At 36.6% G+C, this 25,361-nt stretch overlaps 2 protein-coding genes across 12 annotated transcripts; one reads left to right on the top strand and one right to left on the bottom strand.

Annotated features, from left to right (window-relative positions):
- Nucleotides 1–782: 782 nt before the first annotated feature.
- Nucleotides 783–6,600, bottom strand: LOC112515906. Of its 3 annotated transcripts, none has more exons than XM_025122876.1 (6): nucleotides 6,360–6,600; nucleotides 6,097–6,234; nucleotides 3,476–3,565; nucleotides 3,135–3,364; nucleotides 2,275–2,322; nucleotides 783–1,108 (listed from the first exon to the last, which is right to left on the bottom strand). In XM_025122876.1, exons 1-6 carry the CDS (start codon nucleotides 6,445–6,447, stop codon nucleotides 905–907), a joined length of 798 nt encoding a protein of 265 aa, XP_024978644.1. In that variant the 5' UTR covers nucleotides 6,448–6,600; the 3' UTR covers nucleotides 783–904. The 3 variants fall into 3 exon arrangements, with proteins under 3 accessions (XP_024978644.1, XP_024978645.1, XP_024978643.1); XM_025122877.1 differs by having other exon boundaries at nucleotides 6,097–6,228; nucleotides 6,360–6,582; XM_025122875.1 differs by having other exon boundaries at nucleotides 6,327–6,576.
- A 2,975-nt stretch (nucleotides 6,601–9,575) lies between these two features.
- On the top strand, nucleotides 9,576–24,093 carry LOC112515249 (zinc finger CCCH domain-containing protein 41-like). Of its 9 annotated transcripts, none has more exons than XR_003069501.1 (6): nucleotides 9,582–9,750; nucleotides 13,753–14,658; nucleotides 16,887–18,086; nucleotides 18,309–18,659; nucleotides 23,086–23,517; nucleotides 23,830–24,093. XR_003069501.1 is itself a non-coding variant. In XM_025121949.1 (6 exons), exons 2-6 carry the CDS (start codon nucleotides 13,876–13,878, stop codon nucleotides 23,455–23,457), a joined length of 2,628 nt encoding a protein of 875 aa, XP_024977717.1. In that variant the 5' UTR covers nucleotides 9,582–9,750; nucleotides 13,753–13,875; the 3' UTR covers nucleotides 23,458–23,823. The 9 variants fall into 9 exon arrangements, 7 of the variants coding, with proteins under 7 accessions (XP_024977715.1, XP_024977717.1, XP_024977718.1 ...); XR_003069500.1 differs by lacking the exon at nucleotides 23,830–24,093 and adding an exon at nucleotides 23,617–23,823; XM_025121949.1 differs by lacking the exon at nucleotides 23,830–24,093 and having other exon boundaries at nucleotides 16,887–17,184; nucleotides 17,263–18,086; nucleotides 23,086–23,823.
- Nucleotides 24,094–25,361: the final 1,268 nt, after the last annotated feature.

Raw genomic sequence — 25,361 nt, 5'->3', positions numbered from 1 at the left:
TAAAGATCCACTTTGAAAGATGCTATCATTATACATTTATCTCTTTACAAAATCAAACAAAAATAATCAATAAATCTTATATAAGTAAATAAGATCTGAAAAAGATAAAATGTATACAGATTTTACGTCTATTTCAAAAATAGACATACTGGCTTTATGAAGAACTGAAGATGCTACCATTCTATATTTACATGCCAAAGCAAAAAAAAAAAAAAATCTTATATAAATCAATAAGGTTTGAAAAGGGTAAAATGTATGTTGATCTTACATCTATTTCAAAGAATAGATATATTGTTTTGGTGAAAATGCTACCTAGTGGCTAGTGCTGACCTGTTGTTGATTTGGTCAGCATCACCTAATTAATTTAAGATTTTATTAGGAGCCGTTTACCCAAGCACTTACCCGGTAAGTGTTTACGTGTAAGATTCGACACTATCACGGGTAAGAAAAGATTTTAGTCCATAAAAACGGCAATTAACCCAATAAGCGCTAACCGGGTAAGACTCTCGGTCCTTGCTATTGCTCTTACCGGATAAGATTTTCGGTTCTTGCCATGTTTACCCGATTTGGTAAGCGCTTACCAAGTAAGTGTTTGGCAAATGGTCCCTGAGTGATGGTGTTGACTAAGCACCTACCTGTTCAGCATTATTAATTCACTTACAGGGTCGACACAAGATGATAACGATATTTTATTGGTAACATAACACTTGGTAAACAACTACTTTCAGCCGGCGCTCACCCGGAACGCGCTTTAACCTGTTTAGCGTGATTCCATATATGTAAAAAGGGGGCAAACAATCTAGATCTAGATTTATCAATACCATAATGCACATAGTATCTGAACACTAAATTAAGTCGAGATTAGCAAAGAAATAGAAAGTTCTTAATAATAACAAGATAATCGCTAAACATCACTACTTACAGCAGTTTCTAGTATTTCTAGAGTTCTGCTCCTAAATCCAGAAAGGGCACTCCGCAAAGAAGTCAGTTCGAAAACCCACCAGCCACCCAGAATTCCAAGAAGGGTGTACTTCTGATCTCCCATTTCGATCTTAGCTATGCAGAAGACTGTGTAATCCTCTACTTCGACCTTTTTTGCATATGAAGACTGTATAATGATTGACACATTAGGAAAGCGGATTGATGGCCTTAGCACTGATATATATATATATATATATATATATATAGAGAGAGAGAGAGAGAGCTGGGTCCAGTGAGAAGGGTAAGAAGGAATCTCCACCCATTGGATCAATCCTGATTGAAAATCAACTCTAATGAGATGCACCAGATGAATTCCCATGAGAAGTGCAATTTATGGGGTGGGGGTGGGGGTGGGGGCGAGATTAAAGTGATCCAAGGGTCCAGTTCCCTTATCACTCTTCTCACCTTAACTCCTATTCTCACACGATTATCTATATATGTATATATCGGAAAACGGATTATATATAAACTTGGTAGCTGACAGATAGTAGATTGATGGTGCAACCCAAGAGGGATGTAAGTGCAGTATTTACAGGCAATTAGTAGATGCAACCAAAGGGTTAGTGGCCTAATGGCATCCGGGTATTTGGTAAATCATAGCCTCCCTGGATAGGGGTGTCAAATATAACCGAAACCAAATAACCCACCCGGATCGAATGAGATTTGGGTATTAACGGTTTCGGGTTATTCGGGTTAAACGGTTCGTTTTCGGGTTCCCTTGAGGTCTAGGGTTTGCTGAAAATACAGGTTATTCGGTCTAGGCCAATAACCGAATGCTTTTGGGCTCATTTTGTGGTAGGGACCCTGGAGGTCTAAGGTTCAAACCTCAACACAAGGCAAAAGGTGAGAAGTGTGTGTATTTTCCGTAAATAAATATTATATACTTAAAAGAACATGAAGATGCGGAAGGGATAATAGCAAAAATGGCCCATTTGACATGGAACCTACCACAAAATGACCCCATTTTTCGAAAATTAAATGAAATGACCATGCATTTCACAAAACAATTTCGTGAAATCCATTATCAATGATGACTCACTAAAAAATACTTATCAAATTATCAGTGGATTTGCTGAAAATATGGTGAATAAATGGATTTCACGGAATTAAGGTGGATTGCGCGAAGTTGATTTGTGAAATGTGTGGTCATTTCGTAAAAGTTTCGAAAAATGAGGTCATTTTATGGTAGGTCCCATGTCAAATGGTCATCTTTGTAATTACCCCGATGCAGAAACATATGTTTTCGGTTATATTCTATTTAATCCGAAGAGTAGCAAGTACAGAAACACCGACCTTGAATTTGTGTAAGAAGGGATGCTGGCCTCTGTATTGTTGCTGCAACTGAAATATTGAGAGAGAAGAAAAAGTTAAAGTAACATCACATATATATCGGCACAAGCAAACTATTGATCTGATACCAAAGAATGCATGACTCACTAGCGTTTCTTAGGGTATGTTTGGCAAACTAACTGATAAGCTAGTTGTTGGCTGAAAAGTTAGCTGATAAAGTAGTCACATTTGGTAAAAACTAGCTAATAAGTTGGATGACAAATGTAAAATGACCTAAAAAGACATGTTGAAAAATTACCAAACATAGCTCATAAGCTAGCTTATGTTGGGCAAACTGACCTTCGTCAACATTATTAACTAAGGGCTGTGTTCCGGTGGGAATGAAAGTTATGCTGAGAAGGGTAAGAAGGGATCTCCACCCTTGTATCAATCCTAATTGAAGAAAACCATTAGATCAACACTGATGAGATACACTAGATGAATTCCCTTCTAAAGCGCAAGTCATGGATTGTTTTGGGATTAAAAGTGATAAGGGTTCAAATCCCTTCTTACACTTTTCTCCTTAACTCCTATTCTCACACGATCCTTCGTCTAATGAATAAATGGATATCGATATGAATTTGTGTTTTTCAACACAACTTTTACAGTCATGAAACTTATATTGGACTGAACCGACAAGCAGTCATTATTATTAAGAATCACAGGACATATTCAGAGTTACCCATTGGATATGAAAGTGTGCCAAATACCCAAATTTGCGGTAACATAGATGCTTTCAAAATTCTTATTCAATTACATTTCAAATGCAGCCTTTCATGCAATAACTCAAGTATGCAACAGATTAAGTTGTGATCCATCCTGACCTGTTCGATGAATACGTAAACCGAGAAAGGGCTTGGCTTTGTGCTGAGAAGAGTGAGTATCACTTTAACTCCAAGAACAACAGGATAGTTCCAGTTCATCCACACAATTAAGAGGAGAGCAATAGGCACCATCAGCTTCTTGGCAAAAATCATGAAACTGTGTGGATTATCATCAGTCTCTGATTTACCCAACATTCCCATGCTATGATCATCTGCTGAACTGGCATAGCCTTCAACATCAAATATCATAGTTTTAGAAGTATAAACCCATTCAGATCTGCTAAATTCATAGAACTAAGTAACAGGCAAATGGTTAGAATTCATGAAGCATCCTTACTTACCATCCATACAATGTGCAAAGCGTGGCCGAAGGAGGAAAGATCCTAGTACAGCTGATACACCTAATAGTCTTCCCATGCTAAATTCATGTCCTGATTATCCCATATATGTAGCAGCCAGTTAGAACAGATCAACCTTCAATTCCACCAAAACTAACATTCAATTCATAAATATGAGAAGCTTAGGCCAACATCATATTTAGCAAGAAAAAGTTTGAAACCCAGACAGCAGGGTGAACTGATGCTAAAACAAACCAAAGCAAACAAACCCAGTAGGGAACACGGTAAACTGATGCTAAAGGTTTATAATCAAATATGAAGGATATTATCATCTAGACACACCATGGCCGTGCCTGAGGGTGTTTCAATGTGCGATATAGAACAGTGCCCCCAAAGTTTTGGGGTCGAATTATAATGTTTTAGTTTTAGCCTCTTTGACGATTATTGATTCCCGCTTTCAAAGAATGTTGGAAGAATGATTATATTTAAGTGAACTTCATATGTTATTTAGGAGCCATTTACCAAATGCTTACTCGGGTAAGCGTTTACCAAGTCACATTACCTTACCGAATGAATATGGTAGGACCAAAAATCTTACCTGGTAAGAGCGAAGGCAAGGACCGAGAGTCTTACCCAGTAAGTGAGGGCGATGACTCTTACCACTGTTAGCACTTACATGGTAAATTGTTGCATATGATGCCATTTTTTGGACTAAAATCTTACTCGGTAAGTAAGTGATAGTGTTGAATTTACCGGGTAAGTGTTTGGGTAAACGGCTCCTTAGTCACTTTAAGACAGTTTTGTTTTAATTTGTAGGACTTTTAATATAGTACGTGGTATGAACTTTCATATCTTTTTCTATTTATTACTCTTTCAGTGGATCAATAATCTTGGTACAAGTAATGGGTCCTCCAAAAAGATATGAACGGCCCTAATACACACCGTAAACTAAACAATTAATAAAATAACAGGTTCTAGTCTCTACTGCACGTGTAAATAGTTGCTCATCAAAAAGCATCAGCAACCACTTCCAGCCTTGAGATCACATAACAGCAGAATCCTACATTCTGTCAGACAATTCTTGCAAAAAGAACAGCAAGCTCCAATAACCAAGTAACTTAACAACTACAAGCATCAACTAGATGACCTTGCAATCAAATTAGAGTCATCACATCCTTGCTTCTCTCGAACAAGTCAACAATCAGCTCCAGCATGATGTTATATAAAGTTGGGACATATCCATATCAAGGAAATTTAACTCAGTTGTGGAGGTCTCTGCTCTTGAGTTTTAAGATAACAGTGTCATTAAGCTGTACTACATCTGTTCTGAATGAAGAGTTGCGTTTGACTTGTGAAGGTGAAATAAGGTATTTTTAACTTCAAATTTGACAATGATGTTTTAGAAAAGACTCGTACCCACGATCAAGTATAGGGGAAATCACCAAAATGACATGTAAACATAACGTGATTAACAAAATGACCACTTTTTCACGTATTTGCCAAAATGACCACAGATTTCGTTAGGTTGGCGAATTCCTTACATTGGTCCACTTGTCATTAAAAGTCAAGAAGAGGTCAAATTTTCCAAATTCACCAAAAACCTCCTAAATTGGCTAAATGCATGGAGGAATCTTTATTCTTTTATGACAAGTGAGACCAATGTAAGCAATCCTCCAAACTGGCGAAATACTTTAGCAAAAGTACCGATCATTTTGACAAACACGTGAAAAAATGGTCATTTTATTAATTACATATACGCATAATGGTCATTTTGGTGATTTCCCCTTGATTATATACAAGATATTTGGATCATATTTGGTAGAAAATTAATTATACAATTGGGTTATATGACGTTAGCTCTAAGTATGGGGTCTTATCGCAGTGCCATCTTTCGGGTAACCTCGCCTCCTCCGTCCCGGTTCTGTTGGTGCTTGAAACAATTTTGTCTGAGAGGACCTTTCCCTAGCACGAGAGCACAACTCTCTCTAAGGAACTCTCCAGAAAGAGAAGTGCTTCAAATCATTGCTATTTGACTCGTCTAATTGAAAGCCTCTAATTCGAGTTAGGGACATAGCTATGAGTGCTACAAACGGTGGAAGGTTTGGCACCTCGATGTCGGCTCTTCACCACCTGGGGCTGTAGTATGCATATACTATATAGTATCATAAGAATGAAAGATTCTATATGATATGTCCAATATGAAGTTTGAATTTGGAAATTACAAGGTTTAAAACGTTGAATCTATAAAGATAACTGGTGTATAAAGCAATGTCTACTTCACAAACATCATATTACAAATACACATGCTGATGGTTATATAGCACTGCTAATTCCTACAATATTTAGCCTTGGTGTCTTGGTGATATACAGCATTTTCCCGGCCAGTAGATATGATTACTACAGATGATTCAGAAGTACAGATTACAACAATTCTGATGTTAAAAAAAATCTAGTGCACAAGCATCAGATGTCGGCATATAGTACAAAGGTTGTGTCATTTACTCATTTATATTAAAATTAACCTAATTAAACTTCAGTACTTCACAGATCAGAACCTCCATGAACACGTATCACCTTCTAGCCAATATCGATTCAATGCGTATAAAATAAATAATCCAACTGACCTAAATTATACGATTTCGTCATATGAAAATATCTCCGCACACATAATTTCCAATCCAGGATCAAGGGACGAGTGTATCGTCCAGCTGGTGATTCAAAACCCCTCGTCAAGCTCTTAAACGGTTCAAATTTTCCTGAAACTGCAACAATTAGACAGAACAGCTGATCATTCTATTAAATTAACAAAAAAAAAAACTTCAAATCCGTTATAATTTAATGCTCAATAACATACTATACGTATACACAACAGAAACTAATGTCTTACGAGGAATTCTGGGAGGAGGAAGAACTGATGCGATTGATGTCGTTGTTCTAACCCTAATTAGCCGAATAAATCCTATAGTTTGCGCCATCCTTTTGTAAAAACAGAGCACAGCTAAGAACAAATTACTGCGATTGTGTGCATCATCGAGTCATCTTCAAAACACATAGAATCGTTGAAGCCGGTTACTTGTATAGCGGCGTATGTTTGGGAAGTGCCGGCAGAAAATAATCGAACTGTGGCTGAACAACTAACCAGAGTGAATTACGGAGTTGGTCCTTGTGCTTTCGAAAATTACAAGTAAAGTCCCTAAATTATGCTCATTTTGGACGTATTAATCCCTGCCGGTATTCACTTTGAAATAAATTGCGATTTTGTCCCTTTGGTTTGTAATAATTATTATTTTCGTCCCTGTGGTCTAGAAACTGCAATTTTTGTCCCCTTGATTTATAATTTATTGCTTTTTTCATTCCTAAACTAATTCCTACCTTATAATATAAGGGACCAAAACTGTAAAACTTGTAAACCATAAGGATTGAAACAGTAACAAATTGTAAATCATAAGAACGAAAACAACAATGAATTACAGGTCATAAAGACAAAAACTGGAATTTTTAAACTACAAAGATGAAAATCTCTAAACTTAATAAACTATAGCGACTAAAAACATAATTTACTCTATTATGGATTTATGGTCAATTTTGTGAACAGTATCGTATGTAACAATTTACCATGTAAGCGCTAAGCATCGTAAGAGTTGTTGCTCTCACTTACCGAGTAAGGCTCGCGGTCATTGTCTTTGTTTTTACCGAGTAAGATCTTGGTTCTTACCATACGCATCCGGTAAGGTAATAACGTATTTTAACTTGATTCCTATTTTTTGTAAAGTACTTTCAGAACTTCCATTTTTTGGTACCTAAAATGTAAAGTTTTAAACATTTAAGTATCCGTGTAACTGATTGAAGACTAAATTTAGATTAAAAAAAAACTAATTTTAGATTAAAAAAAATCATTTCTCTAACCACGTCAGCAAATAATATTGAGTTATATACCACATCAGCATGATAACCGGTTAATGCTTCAACCGGTTACCCGAGTACTTAAATGTTTAAAATTTTACATCTTAGGTACAAAAAATAGAAGTTCTAAAAGTACGTTACCGATAATATGAATCAAATTAAAGTACGTTACTATTTCATGCAATTTTGCCCATGTTTTTAAATATGATAAAATATGAGGAATTGAAATTCGAGAATTTTGAAATCAGATAATTTTTGGTATCAATAATGTAATACGATCCAATTCCATCCATTTTTAAAATCTCTTCGGTTCGCATAATCTGCTTTTGATTTTGGATTATAAATAATAAAAGATTACAAACTTACATTTTTCATGATATTTTTTTAAATTTATATCTTGATTTGTATATGATAACAGTCATAATAATATTAACTACAAATAACGATAATATATCTGATAATCATAATGGCTGATAATAATCTAGTTTATCCGATATAATATTTAGATAGAAAAATTATAACTCATAAATTTCAACAGTACAGTTACAAAAAACGAAAACCAAAAAACACCCTAGCAACTACTGATTAATTTTAATTAAATGGATAACATAAATAATATTATTTTTAAATCAAAACGTGTCTTCGTACATTTTAATCACAGGTGAGAATTTAAACCTAATAAGATTTCCATAATTTTGGGGAATTTCCAAATTACGCAATCAATTTAGTATTTAAAACCTCAAAAGAAATGTTCACGTAATTCGTTACCATATTCATAACAACGTTTCATATGCTTCACATTGATAGCAAAGATTTGGGAAAATAAACCCTCGAGTTTTTTTTTTCGTATCTACATAGGCTATCGTTGACAATTAAGCCTGCAAATCTCTACCTACTCGATGAGGCTCATATACACATATGCATAAGTGACCATATTTTCTTATACGACTTACGAGTTTACTGGTTTATGATTCAACGTGACATCATTTGTTCTATTTTATAGGTTTTATGCACAAGTGCATGAGTGACCATATTCAATTAATTTTATAATTCACATGCGAGGTTTCTAGGTTGTATGCACATGTGAATGATTTGTCATATTAAAAATCATTGTTCTTTTTCAAACACATATACGAATTTTATGGACTACATGCACATGTGAATACTTCATTGTATTAAAACATCTATTGTTTTCTAATTACACATGGGGTTTTGGCTATATGTATACGTGAATCACTCACGTTCTGGGCTATATGCACATATAGGTAATTCAAATTATGGGATTATTAGCTATATATATATATATATATATGTGTGTGTGTGTGTGTGTGAAATATTTATGTACGGGTCTTAATTGCTTAAAGCCTTGACAATCAATAAAATATTTAAAAAAAAATTAAATTTCAAGAATTCTCATTGGTAGGGAAAAAAATATTTCCTAAGCAATCACCTGTGAAGAGTTAGGGCATGTTTAACAATTATTAAATGGTTTGGTGTATAATGATTAAGTGACCAGAATGATTAAGAGGCTCCAATGATACAATGCAAAATGAAATATAATTGTTTACAATAAAATTAGGGGGCTGAATGGTTAAGAGAGACATATGATACAAAATCTTCAAAGGGTTTTGGTACTATTTATAAGCAGATTTTTTTGCCAAACAAGATTCATCTCTTAACAATAGAGACTGTTTCTTAATAAAAATATTAAGAGGCAACATCTGAATCGTTAAGAGATGAATCTTGTTTGGCAAAAAAAAAAACTGCCTCTTAATGGTTCTAAAACCCTCTGAATGATTTTGTATCTTTGATCTCCTTGACCATTAAGAGCCCTAATTTCATTATACACAATTACCAAACAATTATATTTCATTTTGCACTATATCATGAGAGTCTCTTAATCATTATGACCACTTAATCATTTTGCACCAAACCATTCAATAATTGTCAAACAGCCTTTTACTCAAATTTGGAAAATTTCGTTTCTTCCATATTTTTTTCATTTTGGAGAAAGCTTTGAAGAATATTTTGAGATGGTCTAAGGGGCTACATGTATAAAATAAATAAAAATCTGTACAAATTTGGATTTATTGGAAAGTTCGAGGGTTTGATTTGTAAATTTCCCACAGCATAATTTTCATATCCATTCCACATCATTACTTCTGTAAAACCTTTCCTGCGTCCTCTAAGGAGAGAAAGTGCAGAAGGGAGGTTAGAAAGAGAGAGAAAGCGATACATACATATATATACACATAAACACACAAGTAAAACGTGCCCTCCGCCATTTTTGAGACGAAGAGGGAGCTCGAATGAAATACATATGATATTTACAGACGCAGAATCGTAACCCTAATACCGGAATTCTATTGACCGAGGTTATTTTCTTACGCCGTCTCGTAATTTTTTATATCTCTATGTGATTTTGGTATGATGTTTAATCATTGATTGATTTTGAACTCTATGTGATCGATTGATTTGATCCAATTCAATGCTAGTTCGTAATTGCTGTATGTGAGACTTTGTAGTTCGATATATTATTTGTTTGTGGTTTAGGTTTGAGGGTTTATAATCTGAAGTTTTCAAAGTCTTCGGAGTTCCTATTTAAATTTGACTTGTTTTAGAGTTTTTTCTCTTGTGTGTGATCATTCGACCTCTCTTAGGACTGGATTTTCTGTAGTTTTTTCTGCAATAGCTTTCGCCTGAGATGTATGATGTCTGTGAAGTGTTGGGCATGGGAATCGTGTTCGCTTATGCAGTTCAATTTCAAGTTCTTTTGACATGCAATCTCTGTACTCCATTTTATGTTTAACTTTGGGAAAATAATCAGCACAGGGGTTTGAAGTCTCGTTTGATGTTTAATGACTAGGCTTTTGGCATCTGAACATTGAGTGGGCGTTAAGAAATCTATTTAGGATAAGTGAATATAGGAGCAACTACAATAGAAATTTTCAAGTCATACCATAAAAGTTGTGTTTTTACAATCTGGCTTGTGCAGATGGTAAAATATATCCTAGGTCTTTAATATTTCTTCTATAGGTGCATGATTATCGGACCACAAGACTGCTGGAGCAGCTTATGTGGCTCAAACTGATTCTTGCAGTTCATTTTGCACTTGTGGGCTTGGAAGCCTTCTTTTTAGAGAGGTTTTACAAATCATATGTTGAAACAGGTCAAACATTAATTCTAACATCAACCTCCCTGATCTCCTAGCCTGCTTAAATTCAACAAAAGTTTTTGTTTATGAACCTTGAGCTTTTATAACTAGAATGCGCCTAGACCATTGACCGTGCATTGGGAAATATAATTCGTAAGATGAGTATATATAAATAATGGGTACTCCGCTCTCCGCTCATCGGCTTTTGAGATGTATCCCTTATAGTACCAGTAACTGGCATCGCATCCTAGTAGTCGTGAACTTGTGATAGGGTAGTTGAGGTCCAATATGGTATTGTAATAGGTTTATTCACATGCATATTATATGTTGTCAAAATTATAAGATTCGTATTATGAAATGTAACGTATTGGATCAGTAATTAAACAGAATCTTGTATAAATTGCTCTGTATCGGTGAATTAAATCATATGGTTTGAACTTCGCGTGGTGGGAAGGCCTTCAAGATTCGCATCTTCCCGTCTAGCAAAGAAAGTGAAGGGGAGCGGACAGCRAGTTGGAGGACGCTGCAGAACCGCGTGATTCTTTATAATTGCGAAGTATGTATTACCAACAACTCACATCCCATCCTAGTAGTCGTGAACTTGTGATAGGGTAGTTGAGGTTCAATATGGTACTCAAATAGGTTTATTCACAAGAATATTATATGTTGTCAAAAAATTATAAAATTCGTATAATGAACTATAACCTATTGAATCAATAATTAAACAGAATCTTGTATAATCGCACTGTATCGGTGAATTGAATCATATGCCTAATTCTTTAAGATTGCGAAGTTCGTATTATTTACATCTCCTACTATTGGTGGGGTGACAGCTAGTTTTGGATGGTAGTGGACAAAGCGGAAGCGAGAATGTCGGAACAAGATTCATCACCATATTTGTGGTAGGGACTCTATTGAGGGTTTCCCAACATCTCTTGTCAGCCTGCAGTGGCCGAACTTAACAGACATACCTTTTTTCACTCCCAGGGCTTGACATGCCGTGAATCCTCTTGAAAGAGAGTTATCTTCCATTCTCTTTTACTTTTAACCCCGTTGAGGATCCCAGATATCAAGTTGCCTTTGTGTACTCTCTTTTCTTTTCTTTTCCTTTTTTATATTTTTTGTTTTTTTCCATCAACCTTAGAAATTCACAGTACTTTTAAATTGGTTACTTCCAATTACGTAAATCAATAGTTCAAACCGCACTCAACGGTAGGGCATTTCCCATTTCAATGATGTAAAATAATCTAAAGAAGAATTAAGTTTGATTTTCTTACTGCAATAATAATACGATGACCGCTTGACAGATACATCAGTCAAAAAACTTATAAGTGATTAAAGTGAGACTGGATTCGTGGATGCCTTACCACTTGGGCCCCATGATCCTATTTTTATTAATTAATGCACAGGTATACTTTCATTGTTGGATTTATGTTTCCACAATTGTTTTTGAGAAATCTTGAAGTGAGTCTTGTCATTCGTTACAGTTCATGATTCACAATTCACTAAAATGAGATCTAGATATGTGACGTGAATCACGCTATTGATGACCATGCATGCTGGCCCAATGACCCATAGACAAATTCCGTGCACTGGAATTATATGTCCATGTGTATGCCTCAGAGGTGGCTCTACATCAAGGGATGTGTTGGAACTAGTTATCACATACATGATCTAGGTTAGACTACTCTTTGCCAATTGGTTTATAGTTTGAACCCTAGAGGTTTAATAGGAAGTCGAAGTGTATATCTTTCTTTGGAAAACAAGCAGCTGCTGGCTCTCTCCATCCCTCTTAACTTCCTCCAGGCTAAGGTTCTTAGACTTCTTGAAAGTCGAAAGATGAAACTCAAATATGTAAAATAATACGATTATATGTTTTAGCATAATGCAGTAAAAAATGATAAACCCAAATGCTATATCATGTCTTTCTCAAACTAGTTGGTGTAGGCTAAAAATGAAAGCCATTAGAAATCAAAGCTAACCTTTAGCACTTGCTGACATGAATAAGATTCTTGGATGTTCTTCTGTACAAGGCTACCTATTTGGTATGTCCATTCATTTACATGTCTCATCATTACTGAATACTGATACCAAACGTTAATACGGGCTTGCTTTATTTTGCCAAGAATAATTCAATGGTTTCATTGGAATAACTTATGATGGAGAAAGCAAAAGGAGTTATTGGCGAACGGACTAATAAGTAACTCAGCTTTCTAGATCTTGCAACTAGCATAACGGATTATCGTAACTTGTTGAAACGGTACTCTCAACTCTTGCCAACCTCTAGCCTTCTTTGACATCAACTTTCTTCATCTTTGAACCTCCTTATTAGAACAATTACGTGAATGAGGTGGGTGTTTGTAAATTTCAGAAGGTTTAATTGTTGTTTGATTAAACTATAGGAGTTGGACTAAAGTACCTGGTGGGGGTTCATAAAGACTATTTAGATATTTCTACCTGACTAAACTCTTATTCCCAGAAGATCAAAGAAGTCTCTCCGCTCGTTCCCATTTTCAGTCTTCGTACTAAGCCCTACTGTTTAGAAGACCTACCAGTATACCAGTAGTTGAAACAATGTTTCTCTCGGGTTCTAGAACTTTGAATGGAATTATTTCAACATTTCTGTCGGCTCTGTCCGTCATATTTACAGTATTTGAGAAGTGAACCAAGTTCTAAGAATTTGTGCAGTCACCTGGTCATTTAGAAGTTAGAATCTTGGACTAGGCAAGGCCTGCTTACATCTCATTTTTCAGCATGTGAACAATCATGTTTTTGTTGCATGCTTGTAACCAGATTCTTTGCTGTATGATCGTTCCTAGGAAATCTAAGCTTACAATTTGCCATTTCTGAGTAAACTAAACAATTAAGTGGATCCCTATTTCTGTGTTTATAGCTAAGCATATATGTTCACTGGCTTAGTGATATTTTCATTTATGACCATCATCAGCATGTTCTTTTCAATGGCCTAGCCTTCCATATGCCAAATTGCATCCTTCATTTAGTTTTCTATTTCCTGGGTTTTTATGTCAGAACACTCACCCACATAAAACAAGAACAAAAAAAATCTAAGCCTTCATCAAAACTCTTTGGTGTAGCATCTCTCTTGCATATAGGACAGATATTCGAGTAAGTTTGTTCATAATACGATTGATGGTATTTAAAAAAAACCCAATTTTAACCTAAGATTTGATTTCATGTGCTTAAACTTCATATCTTTTTGCAGCATCTTCTTTTGATGATACATATATTTCAGGTTGCTCCAGTGGTTTAATTGTCTCTTCTACGAACATTTTGGAACTCGTAAGCTCTTAAAATCTTCTTGGCTATCCTTATTCAGAGGCATATAATGGAGCTTAGAGTTTCAGCCCAAGAACCAGGCATGTCACCTTCTGTATACAAAAGTCATCCTGATGATAAAGAAATTAGTGATGAGGATGATGATGATCGCAACCATAAGCATCGTAGAAGAGAGGATGCAAGGTCTCAGTCGTTGGAGGATGATGCTATGGAACAAGTATTTACAAAGCCATATAGAAGGGGAAGTAAACCTTTTCAAAATGGGCATCTTTTTGGGGAAACTGGTTCTCAGTCCAATGAAACATGGAAAAAGTATAGTTTTAATCCTCTGGAGAAAGATATATCTGCGAAATTTGACCAAAAACGCCCTGGGTTTACTCAATTTTCTCGAGGACCTTTAGATTTGAACCAGAAAATTAGGGTAAACCAACCATTTTCTGGGGACCCTGGTGCAGTTAGGGGTAGAGGAAGGGACTCTGGTTTTTGGAATCAACGTGATCCTAGATTCAGCTCTATTGATATTGCTTCTCACATAGTTCAACAAGGATCTGTTCCTCATAGTCTTTTTGCGGGGAGGGGTTTGCCAACTGTTTCAAACTCCTGTGGTCCATCCTGGAGTGCATTTGGGTTGGTTCCAGGAATGCCAAATGGTGGTTTGGATATGCTCCATCCCCTTGGATTACAAGGAACATTCAGACCAGCTATGAGTCCTCTGAACATGGGACATTCACGACAACGGTGTAGGGATTTTGAGGAACAAGGTTTTTGCCTAAGAGGCGACATGTGCCCAATGGAGCATGGTGTGAATCGTATTGTCGTAGAAGATGTTCAGGTATGTTATGTTATATACCTTAATATGCCGCAGATGCAAGTTTTACTTGTTACTATTTTGGAGATCCAGTTTTCTTGCATTGTTATGTTAGACAATTCTTTAATAAGATAGATTACGGATGCAATCAGGTAATAGCTATTTGCTGAAAGACCATTTGATGAGGACATGAGGTATATATATGTTTACAGGAATCAACTACATCAAGAATTGTGCCTGTCTTGAGAATAAATTATATGCACCCTGCTTAACTTTTCATCAAGACATTTAACATCTTAGATTCTTATTTTTGTACTTTATTTTTGGATATTTTTGTCTTACCGTTGATGTTATCGTAGCATATAATCATATATGTGAATATCACATACACAATCCACGTAGTTATATTACATGTATAAAATGCACCCTTATAGCCATTGTTTCAGTATTTTCCAAACTCGGATGTACTCATATCGGGCATCCATATCCATGGACACATTTTTACTGCTTAGGTGGGTTTACATTGGATAAACGGTATGTGATGTTACCAAAGGGCCTTTGATTGGGGGTTCAAACCTCACCAAAGGCGAGGAGGGTGTGTGAATTTATTTGCCGTGTATAAATATTATATACTTAAAAAAGAGAGGCAAAAGATGATTTTTATGAATAAGCATATTTTTGTGAATGTGGAAACATAATTGCGATAGATGAAAGATGGAAAAGGAGAGTGCATAATTATCCTTCCTCCAGCTCTCTTATTTTACCTAACCTCACGGAAGCGGCGTTTATTTCTTTAAGGCTTTATTTGATGGTGGAGTTTTTTGTCAAGCTTTTTGCTTTCTCACTTGCATGATTTTTTTAGCTAGTACATAATACTCCCTCCGTCCCAAAATAAATGTCTACATTACGATTTTAGTTTGTCCCAAAATAAGTGTCCACTTTCAAAAGTAAATGTTTACTTTTCCATTCTACTCTTAATTATGAGATGGAGAAAATTCATCTCTCTATAATTAAGGTTAGAATTATTCTTTTGTTAATTAAAAAGTGTAATAATTACACATTCCTAGAACTGTGTGACAGTTAATTTGGGACGCAAGGAGTAATAAATAGGAAGACATTTTCACGCAGGAAAGGCATCACTTCATGTGGGAACATTTAATGAGGATGTGCTGACTCGTTGTATGCTATGCTGTTAAAATCGCGATATATCGGATATCGGACTCGGGTGGGAAATTCGGTGGTGAAATATCGGTCAGAATATCGGTTCCGATAATATCGCCAATATTTACCTTTTTTTATTGATGGAAAAATCGGTCCGATATACCGATTTTCTATAAGACAAATGTTTGGGCTTTTCTTATTACATGTTGGGCTTAGTTTTTCACTTTTTTGGGCTCTTTATTTGGTCACATATGTTGGAGATGAAGGGGAAGATTGGGAAGCTAACCTAAACAAAGAAGTGAACGTATTAGATGATGTTGACTCGGATGCCGAACCTATTCCTTGCGATTAACTCGTTTTTGAACGCTTTTCCTATTTTGTTTTGTGAGACTTGCTTATCAATTTATGTGATGTTTTAATTTTGAAACTATATTTCTAAACTCTAATTAATGCATATGATATGTTTATGGATGCATATAATTCTAAGAAATATTATATTAACCGCTATTTTGGACCGATATATCACCGATATATTGCCGATATAATCGATATATCGCTGATATAATCGATATATCGAATATCGGTCCTGACCGATATTTTGTAATTTGACCGCAGTAACAGCATAGGTTGTATGGAATAGAGGTAGTAATTTGGTCAATGTGTATCAAAATTATAGATGCAAATATCCTATGCAGTACACATTGGAATATATGGAATACCAACTCTTAGAGAGTCCACTTTAATGCGTGTATCTGTCCTTATGGTCTCTTTGAGAACTCATGACTGTTTGCTGAGATAGAAGATATGTATTTTTTACATTAAGTTTTGCCTGCAAAATCATCTTTGCAAAATCCTCGTGACTGTTTCTTCATGTAAATTGCATGAATCAACAAATGAAGAATTCTTACCAAACAGGTAATAGCCTTCTTGCTAACTGATGGCTTTTAAACGATGAATTTTGCATGATATGCACATTTAACTTTTAGTATGCAGATTGGTCTTTGGGATTTCCTACTTCCTGCTTCCCTGCTTATCATCTCACACTCAGCAGGCATATTTTTGACCTTACGTATGTTTATTTCTACCTACAGAGCCTCTCACAGTTCAATCTCCCCGTATCACTGGCGAGTGCAAATCTATCAATAGCACCACTTGGGATAGGACCTTCACCTGCAACTAGTGTCGCAACGAGTACATTGTCGAACAGCAGAAGTTCACATGGTAAAAATATCAAATGTGAAATGGTTAACAATGGATTGGATGCAAGTGGTACCTTCACTGATTCTGCTGCTGCCGCTGATTTTTATGATCCTGATCAGCCTCTATGGGGAAATGATTCGCATGCATCAACTAGGCCTCAGTCTATAAGTCAGCCAAATGTTGGAAAAAGTGATTCTTTGTTGGATCCTGGTCTATCTGGTGATCACCGGGTTGGTCTGTCTGATGGGTCTGATAATGAACTTGCAGGAAGCATCGGTGGGACTGCCGTAGGATCTCTGACTACAAGTTCTTTACGAGGTAGAATCAGCAGTACAAAAAAAAGAACAGAAATGAGAGACGATATGGTTTCAAAAGCAAGTCCTTCCGATTTCATGCACAGTGAGATGACGGGATCGCCGGTTCCACCAAATAGCGCCCAGGATCCTCATCACCAGAAGCGGAACAATTCAGATTCGTCTCTGAAAATGCAGAGTGGAAATGGACGGATGCTCCGTAGGCCTTCGCAAAAGGCACAACGTACATTATTTGTCAATGGCATTCCTCAGCAGAATAACAGAAGGGAGTCCCTACTTTCACATTTTCGAAAATTTGGGGAGGTTATCAATATTTATATTCCTTTAAATAGTGAGCGTGCTTTTGTTCAGTTCTCTAAAAGAGAAGAAGCAGAAGCTGCTCTTTTAGCACCTGATGCTGTAATGGGTAATCGCTTTATTAAGCTATGGTGGGCTAATCGTGATAATATACCGGATGTGGAGACAATTGGTGGCCATAACATGTCCTTACCTCCCCATGGACAGACGGTTTCTACAGTCTCACCATATATTTCTGTTGCTTACAAGAGAAAAGATGACCCCCGATCGGCATCCCATAATGGCATCAATACTCCTGTCCCTGTGTCTGCTTCAGATCAACCAAAGCCTGTGGTTGCTAATGGTGCAAAAGTACCCCCACCTTTGCAAAAGAAGCTGGAGAGTTTAGAGGTCTTAAAGGAGGAACTACGCAAAAAACAAGAAATGCTTGACCAGAAAAGGAATGACTTCCGGCGCAAGCTGGATAAACTTGAGAAACAAGTATATGCCCATATCCCTTCATTTTGGTATCTTTACATCGACTTAAAAAAATTGATTTAATGGAGTTGTCATCTTCGTCTCATGAAAAAGTATTGTTCATGTTGCTTGTTAGGCTCTCATTCCAGAGTCCCACAACCGATTCAACCAACCACTTGTATAAGTGCTAGATTTCATAAACCATATTATAATTTGTTAATTACATGGGATTCCTCTTTTCTGCAGGCTACAGGTCTAAAAGGTGAAGTATCACCCGAACAGGTTGCTAAAAAACAGAAATTGGGGTTTTTATCTGATTCTACAAAGGCTGGAACCCCTAGTTCCAGTGATCATCATACCGTTCTACCATCACCACAAGATGAAGTCTTAGCTAATAGCAGCAAATCTATCGATCCCTTTGGGCTGCAAAATTCCAGAACAACTCTTGCTTCAGAACCTCAAGAATCTTCAAGCTTGAAATCATCACTACTTCCAATGGCACATGTTGGATCAACTGTTGTCACCAATCGATTCAAATTGGATAATCGCCCAACTGCATTTAAGATCATCCCACCTCTACCAGATGGTCTTGCTGAAGTAAGCTTCCATCACATGTTCCTTCGTTTTATTTTTCCAAATTGTTGAAAAATGCATGGTAATATGATTTTTCTAGTAACACACACACATATACATACAGGATGGCTGTATACCTCACAAGAATGCCACATGAGTGTTCGCACGATCATCATTGCAATTTATGTTATTCTTGTTTCGCAACGAATAAATGTATATTTAATTTTTGCAGGCTCTAACCCCTCACCTCTCATCCATCAAGAGGTGGGGTGGACTTCTCTAGGTTGAGCTTGTTCACTAGACACTTAATTAGTTTGATGCTATAAATTTCATGTGCACTTGAAGTAGCCTCGTCAGAAAGTTATCACTCATGTTACCTTTCTTACTTATCAGAATTTATTCGGTTTTCCGTGGAACTTTTGCCACTGGTCTCTCTTTTTGCAAAATCTTTGCATCAATGTTAGAACTCTAGGAAATAGGATTTAATATGTTACTTGGTGTAAAATCATGCAACAATCAGAAGTAGTGCCAGTCACGGACAGTGATCTATAGGGTACCAAAAGCACCACAAATATCTAGGATGTGAGTAGAAATTGGACCTTGGTGATGATGGTAGGGCTCAATTGGCAGCGATATGGCTCGACTTTATTTGGTGCTATGACACATAATGGTGGAGTTTGGCAACAAGGTTGCCATGCTTTTTTCGTTGAGGTCAGGGTTTGTACCTAGGTATGTTGGCTTTGCTACCATGTATACACGTTTTTGGAAGCACCGAGTATTATATTGAATTATTTATCACAAATAAGTAGGCTAATTGACAAAAGATCTCCAAATATAGTTGCTAAGGTTCCGTTTGGTTTGTAGGATTGTATAGGATTTGGAGGGATTTGGAATTCAATTCCATTCCAATCTCATGTTTGGTTTGAAGGATTGTTTATTTGAAATCCCAGGATTTAATTGAAATCCCACAAATATGGGATTTAGAAATCCGGTGGGGGTTGTTGGTATTTCGTGAGATTTCGTAGGATTTGTGTGTAACAATGTTTTAAAATATGTTAAAAACATTTGTTTAGTAATAATCAACTAATAAAAAGGTAATTTAATTATTTTTATTTTTTATTTATAATTTGTTTTTATAAATTATTTATAAAAAATGGAATTCAATTCCATTCCAAATCTTACAAACCAAACATACCAAAGATTCCAAATCCTTCGAAATCCAAATCCCTCCACTTCCAAATCCTTCTATGAAATCCAAATCCCTCAAAACCATTCCATCAAACCAAACGGCCCCTAAGTTTCTCATGTCTTGTCATTAGTTATGAACTTGAACTGCACAAGTACCTTCCATATCTTGTTTATATGTACGATCACTTTTCTCAAAAAAATTACCGTATTTTCCAACTTCCGAGACGTCTCTAGGACCTTAAAAGTAGTGTCTCATCAAGTTTTGAATTTTTCAAGCCTTGCTGGTGATTGTGTCATATCTAATCATTTGCATGAACATTTGTAATAGAGCAGCCATGCTTATTTAAGTCACCTTTTACAACTAGATTAATAATGCGAGCACAACACATCTCATGTGCAGGAACTTACAGTCCAATAAATTATTCTCCAATCTTCGTAAATAGCTAATGACAACATCCTTTAAACTTTCATTATTCTTACTATGCAAATTTTTTGGCTGCCCTCTATGACAAAAAATTGGAGTGTCATTGATGATTATCTTCTGAAAATTCTATTTGTCAATCAAGAAAATAAGAGATACAGGCATATTCTTGTTTTCTATGATCTTGATATCTAGGCTCAGGTTCGTATGCTTGACATTTAGGTAGAATATTTTTCGATAGAAAATATCCATCTTTCCACATATGATCCTGAGTTTCTTGATGATTCTGGAAGGACTAGTTGAGAAATTGAACTATCTCATGGTGATAGTTAGTAGCCAAAGATGATCTTTCTACATGAGTGCAACTAGTTGATTCATGTATTTCCCTTCGTAGTAGAACATGATACTTTTGCTAGTTTGTCCCTTCAACAAGAGATCTGAATGTATTATGTCTTTGTTTCGGGGTAAATATAATGTCATAAAGACATTCCTTTGTTTTTCTGGTGGACTCTCGGATCACTATGACCAACTTTCGTCTTTGCTCGACCGATACGAGCTTCTACGCCCCATTTACTTGTGGACTCTGCTCCTTGATCTTGCTCAAGTGATGCCACAGGTCATCACCCCCCAGAAGTCTGGGCCGTGTCTCAATTCCATTGTGGGTTATCATTCGAAAAGACCATAATCTTAGTTTCGAGCTACATGTTCAACTTATGACTGACTTTGGTACAACATTGGGTTCTGCACTGCTGATTCCGTGTCTGTTTGATAGTGTATTGTGATAACGAAGCAGTTATGCACTTTGTCAAGAATCAAATTTTCGTCAGCTTACCAAACACGTAAGTTGATTGCTATTCTTTCCGTCCCAATATAAATATCTACATTTTTTATAGTTTGTCCAAAATAAGTGTCTACTTTCCAATTCTTCCTTTAACTGTAAGATGGTGAAATGCATTATTTCCTTTATTATAAAGGGTAAATTTGTCATTTAGTTAATTAAAAAGTGTATTAATTACACATGCCTAAATTGTGCCCCATTTTCGTTGTGATATTTATTATGGGATCGAGGGAGTAGTTTGTTTGTGATAAAAAAAGGTGGTTGGTACTAGTGTACTACTTGTGAAGTTCTCATTGTGCTGGTATGAGAACGTTCCAGATGTAGACTTATCGACATTTGGATGAATCCCCTTTGCTTGGAATAAATGGGATCTGTGAGAATATGTGTGGAACCCCCTAGATCACTCTTCAAAAGAGACCTTGAGGAGAAAGGGGAGGTTCGAACATAGATGCAGGAGAAATAGTCCAAGTCTAGCCAATGCGGGACTAAAAAACGCCCCTTCAAAGGAGGCTAGATGGACACAGATTGCCAAAAGTGTCGAGAGGGGGTTGGCCAGTGTGTCGGGTTGGGTCCCTAGGGTGGCAGACATTGGCTTTGATACCATGTGAGACCCCTAGATCATTCTCCAAAAGAGCCCTTAAGGAGAAATGGTCCAAGTCTAGCCGATGTGGGACTCTAACAGGCTCCAACTTGACAACATTCAATGGAGATTTATCTCTGTCTAAAATTTTGTTTTGTGTTGGGTATATTGATGTTTGACTCATTGGTCTGAATTGCTCCCTACTTGCTTTGAACATGATTATTAGCCTATTAGGGTGCTTCCATCCGCTTAAAACCATGTTTGAACTTGGAATGTAGACAGTAGACATTAGACATTTCAGTTATAACAGTGTATACTGTGGCTAATCATTTAGAAGCTTGACAAATAGACTTGTAGTCGTGTGTTAGCCTAGTGGATGTTTGAAATATCGAGGGAAATTTGCAAAAAATATTGTTAAAAGTGAGTGGCAAAAAACGATAAACTGATATTGAATGCTAGTAGATGTTGGTTGATTGGTGATCCCGTGGACTATATATGTGCGCCATCAATATTTATCATCCGGGAAGAGGGAGAGTGTGATGCATGGATGTAATAGAGAGAGGATGCAGGTAGTAATTGGGGTTGTGCTTTGAATTTATGCGAGGGGAGTGTTGACCCTAGTATATGTTCCACACCTATAGGAATGTCGACCCTACTAGGCTTGTTGCCCATAGTAAGAATGTTATTGGTGGTAAGGTGATGGGAGGCTAGAGTAGGGGTGTTAACGATTCGAGCTTTTAGCGAGCTACTTGAGCTCGAGTTGATCTTGAACACAAAAATAAGACTCGTTGAAATCAACAAGCTGAGCTTCATAAAACCAATGTTTGACTCGGGTCGTTCAGTAACTAGATTGAAAATTTTCGTGTCGAGTCATTCGAGCATCCAATTTTTCGAGCCATACGTGCTACTCATATATCATACAATAAGAATATGAATATTATCGAGCTCAAACCAATCAAACGAGTCTGACAAAAACAACCGCTTCTGACAAAAACAACCGCTTCTTGTGGGACAGAGGTAAGGTCTGCGTATATGTCTATATCTTATCCTCTTAAACCCTATCTTCCGGGTCTGACAAAAACAACCGCTCTGACCCTACCTTGGGATGGAGAGAGTATAAATATTGGTTCTCTTTTTTCTTTTCCGCTCACACTTTTGCACAAGCCCGGGGTCTAACAGAAAAAACCGCTCTTCGCTTTTGGGTAGAGGGCAAGTGTGGGTACATCCCCCCCTCGAGGCGCCCCGCCCCTAGGATCCTGAGTGAGCTATACTGGGTTTGTTTGGTTTGGGTAGAGGACAGGTCTGGATACCTTTGGTTTGGGTCACTATGCCACGTGAAATGCTCTTTTCATATTTCTTGTATTCAAGGTTTTGTTTTAAACATGTGGAGTGGTGGTGAAATCTGATGGCTGTGGTTATGCAGGCTCCTGTGTTGAAGGAACACTTTTCACCATATGGCGACCTTTCAAAGGTGCAATTAGAGGACGTGGACCCCACCACCGAAGGCAACGCCGTCCTCCCGAAAACATCCAAAGCTTCAGCTCGGATATATTTCACAACCCGTCACGCAGCTGAAAAGGCATTTATAAACGGTAAATCATGGAAAGGTCACAACTTGCAATTTGTATGGCTAAATTCCAACAAAGATGTCAGTAGAGAAACTCCTTCGCCAACTTCTAAAGCGAGTTATGATTCTTCTACCAAACCCGTGGTTGAAACTTCTAAAACGACTCCCCAGGAGCCTTCCGGAAACGGAGAATCTGAAAAAAACGGAAGGGAGATTGTGGTGAAGTAAAATCGAGTAAGTCTATACTCGGGTTCGGTTAACGATCGACGATGGCCGGTGTACAGTGAGGTAAATGGTATAATCAAGTACTTAAAACTTTTCTTCTATATATAAGTTACAGTTGGATTAGCAATTGCTCAATTTTGTCTTGTTTTCTTGTGCTCGCAGTTTGTAAAGGGTAATTCTTGATAGACTGCCTGTTGGGATAATTTGTTGGATTTAGTTTGTTGTCATTTTTCTGGGTCTTAGGATTTGTAAGTTAAATTCGTTTTAAATAACTTCAATTATCTTTTAATTTTTATTTTCATAAAACTTAAATGCTGCGTATTTAGAGGTCTCGTCGTTTGTTGTATGTAAATTGAGGATGTGTTTGGTATGCAGATGAAGACTGGATTAGACGGTTGAGGTTGAGATTGAGGTAGACAGGACTAGATTAGACGGTTGAGATCGAGGTAGATGGGTAAATAAGGTTTTAGGGTTGAGTTCTGATTTGATTGTTTAGTAATTTGATAATTTTATCTTTTATTTCCTTGAATTTTGTTCTATATATTTTGATGGGACAAAAAAGGGACGTATTTGCCCTATTTAGGCCTGCTGAGGGACATGCTAAATGTACAGTTACTTTTTACATTTTTAATGTATGATTAACTTGATTTTGATATAAATTTGTTTGTATATAGCAACGGGGATCATTTTATGTCAAAATCAGATCAAAAAAAGTAAGTCTTGATATTCAAGCCTATGTGGTGCGTTGAGACCTATCTATGAGGTGGTTGTGTCCTAGTCTAATATCGTGTCAAACATAACTTTTTTGTATTGTCTCGCCTGTGTACCAAATGTATTGGTTCTGTAGAGTACAAACGTTGGTTCTTTAGAGTAAATTACATTTTCCGTCACTATGATTTGTTAAAAATCTGCATTTTTCATTTTTGTGGTTTAGAAATTGCAATTTTCGTTCTTATGGTTTGTAATTTATTGCTGTTTCGGTCCTTGTGGGTTACAATTTATTGTTATTTCTGTCTCTATGGTTTACAACTATTTACTATTTTGGTCCCTTATACTTAAAAGTATGAACTAATTAAGATACGAAAATAACAATAAATTATAGACCATAAGGATGAAAATCGCAATTTCTAGATAAGAGGAATGAAAATCATAAGTTACTCCTTTTTATATTTCTCTCACTCTGATCTTTCAGTTGATTGTCGAAGAAACACCATGATTTTACAAGGTGGCTACAACCTGCAGCTCGTACGAGCACTTGGATTTAGCTGCAGCTTATTAAGAAATGGTAAATGAGCTTTTTGTCATGGATTACTGCCAATGCAAGGAGTTTCTTTTAAAGAGTATGACCTGAAATACTTGTTTTTTTGGTGTTCCATTCATTATAAATGCCATTCTTTTAAGAGGCTGAAAACTCGACCCGATACAAACTCTTGTTACTGTTCTAACTTCCTTGATGGCAACCAAGAACCCAAGATTAAGAGGCCGTTTACTGCGCTTACCGGGTGTCCCTCACTTCACGACAAGGACCGAGAATCTTACCCGGTAAGAGGTATAATAAGATCGAGAATCTTGCCTAGTGAAGGAAGACTCTTATCCGGTTAATACTTACCAGGTAAGAGACATTTACCAATAATCTATTTTGATGGCTGGGAATGTTACCTGCTAAAGTAGACAAGGATGGTGACTCTTGAAGTAGCATCTTACCCAGTAAATGTTTGCTAAACAACCCCTAATTTCATATAAAATGCCGGTTTTGACCACTGAGAAGCTGTTTATCTGCAAATGTTAGTAAGAATCGCGAGGGTCATTGAACCAGGGTCTTCTTCTAGTGAAAGTGTAAATTACGTTCTCGTTCCCTGTTGTTTGTTAAAAATTGCAAATTTCATCCTTACGATTTCAAAGTTTTG

The sequence above is a fragment of the Cynara cardunculus genome, assembly GCF_001531365.2.
Source record: "Cynara cardunculus var. scolymus isolate 2C chromosome LG 7, CcrdV1, whole genome shotgun sequence".
Lineage (NCBI taxonomy): Eukaryota > Viridiplantae > Streptophyta > Magnoliopsida > Asterales > Asteraceae > Cynara > Cynara cardunculus.
The sequence above is the reverse complement of the archived record's forward strand: the minus strand, read 5'-3'. Positions and strand labels throughout refer to the sequence as shown.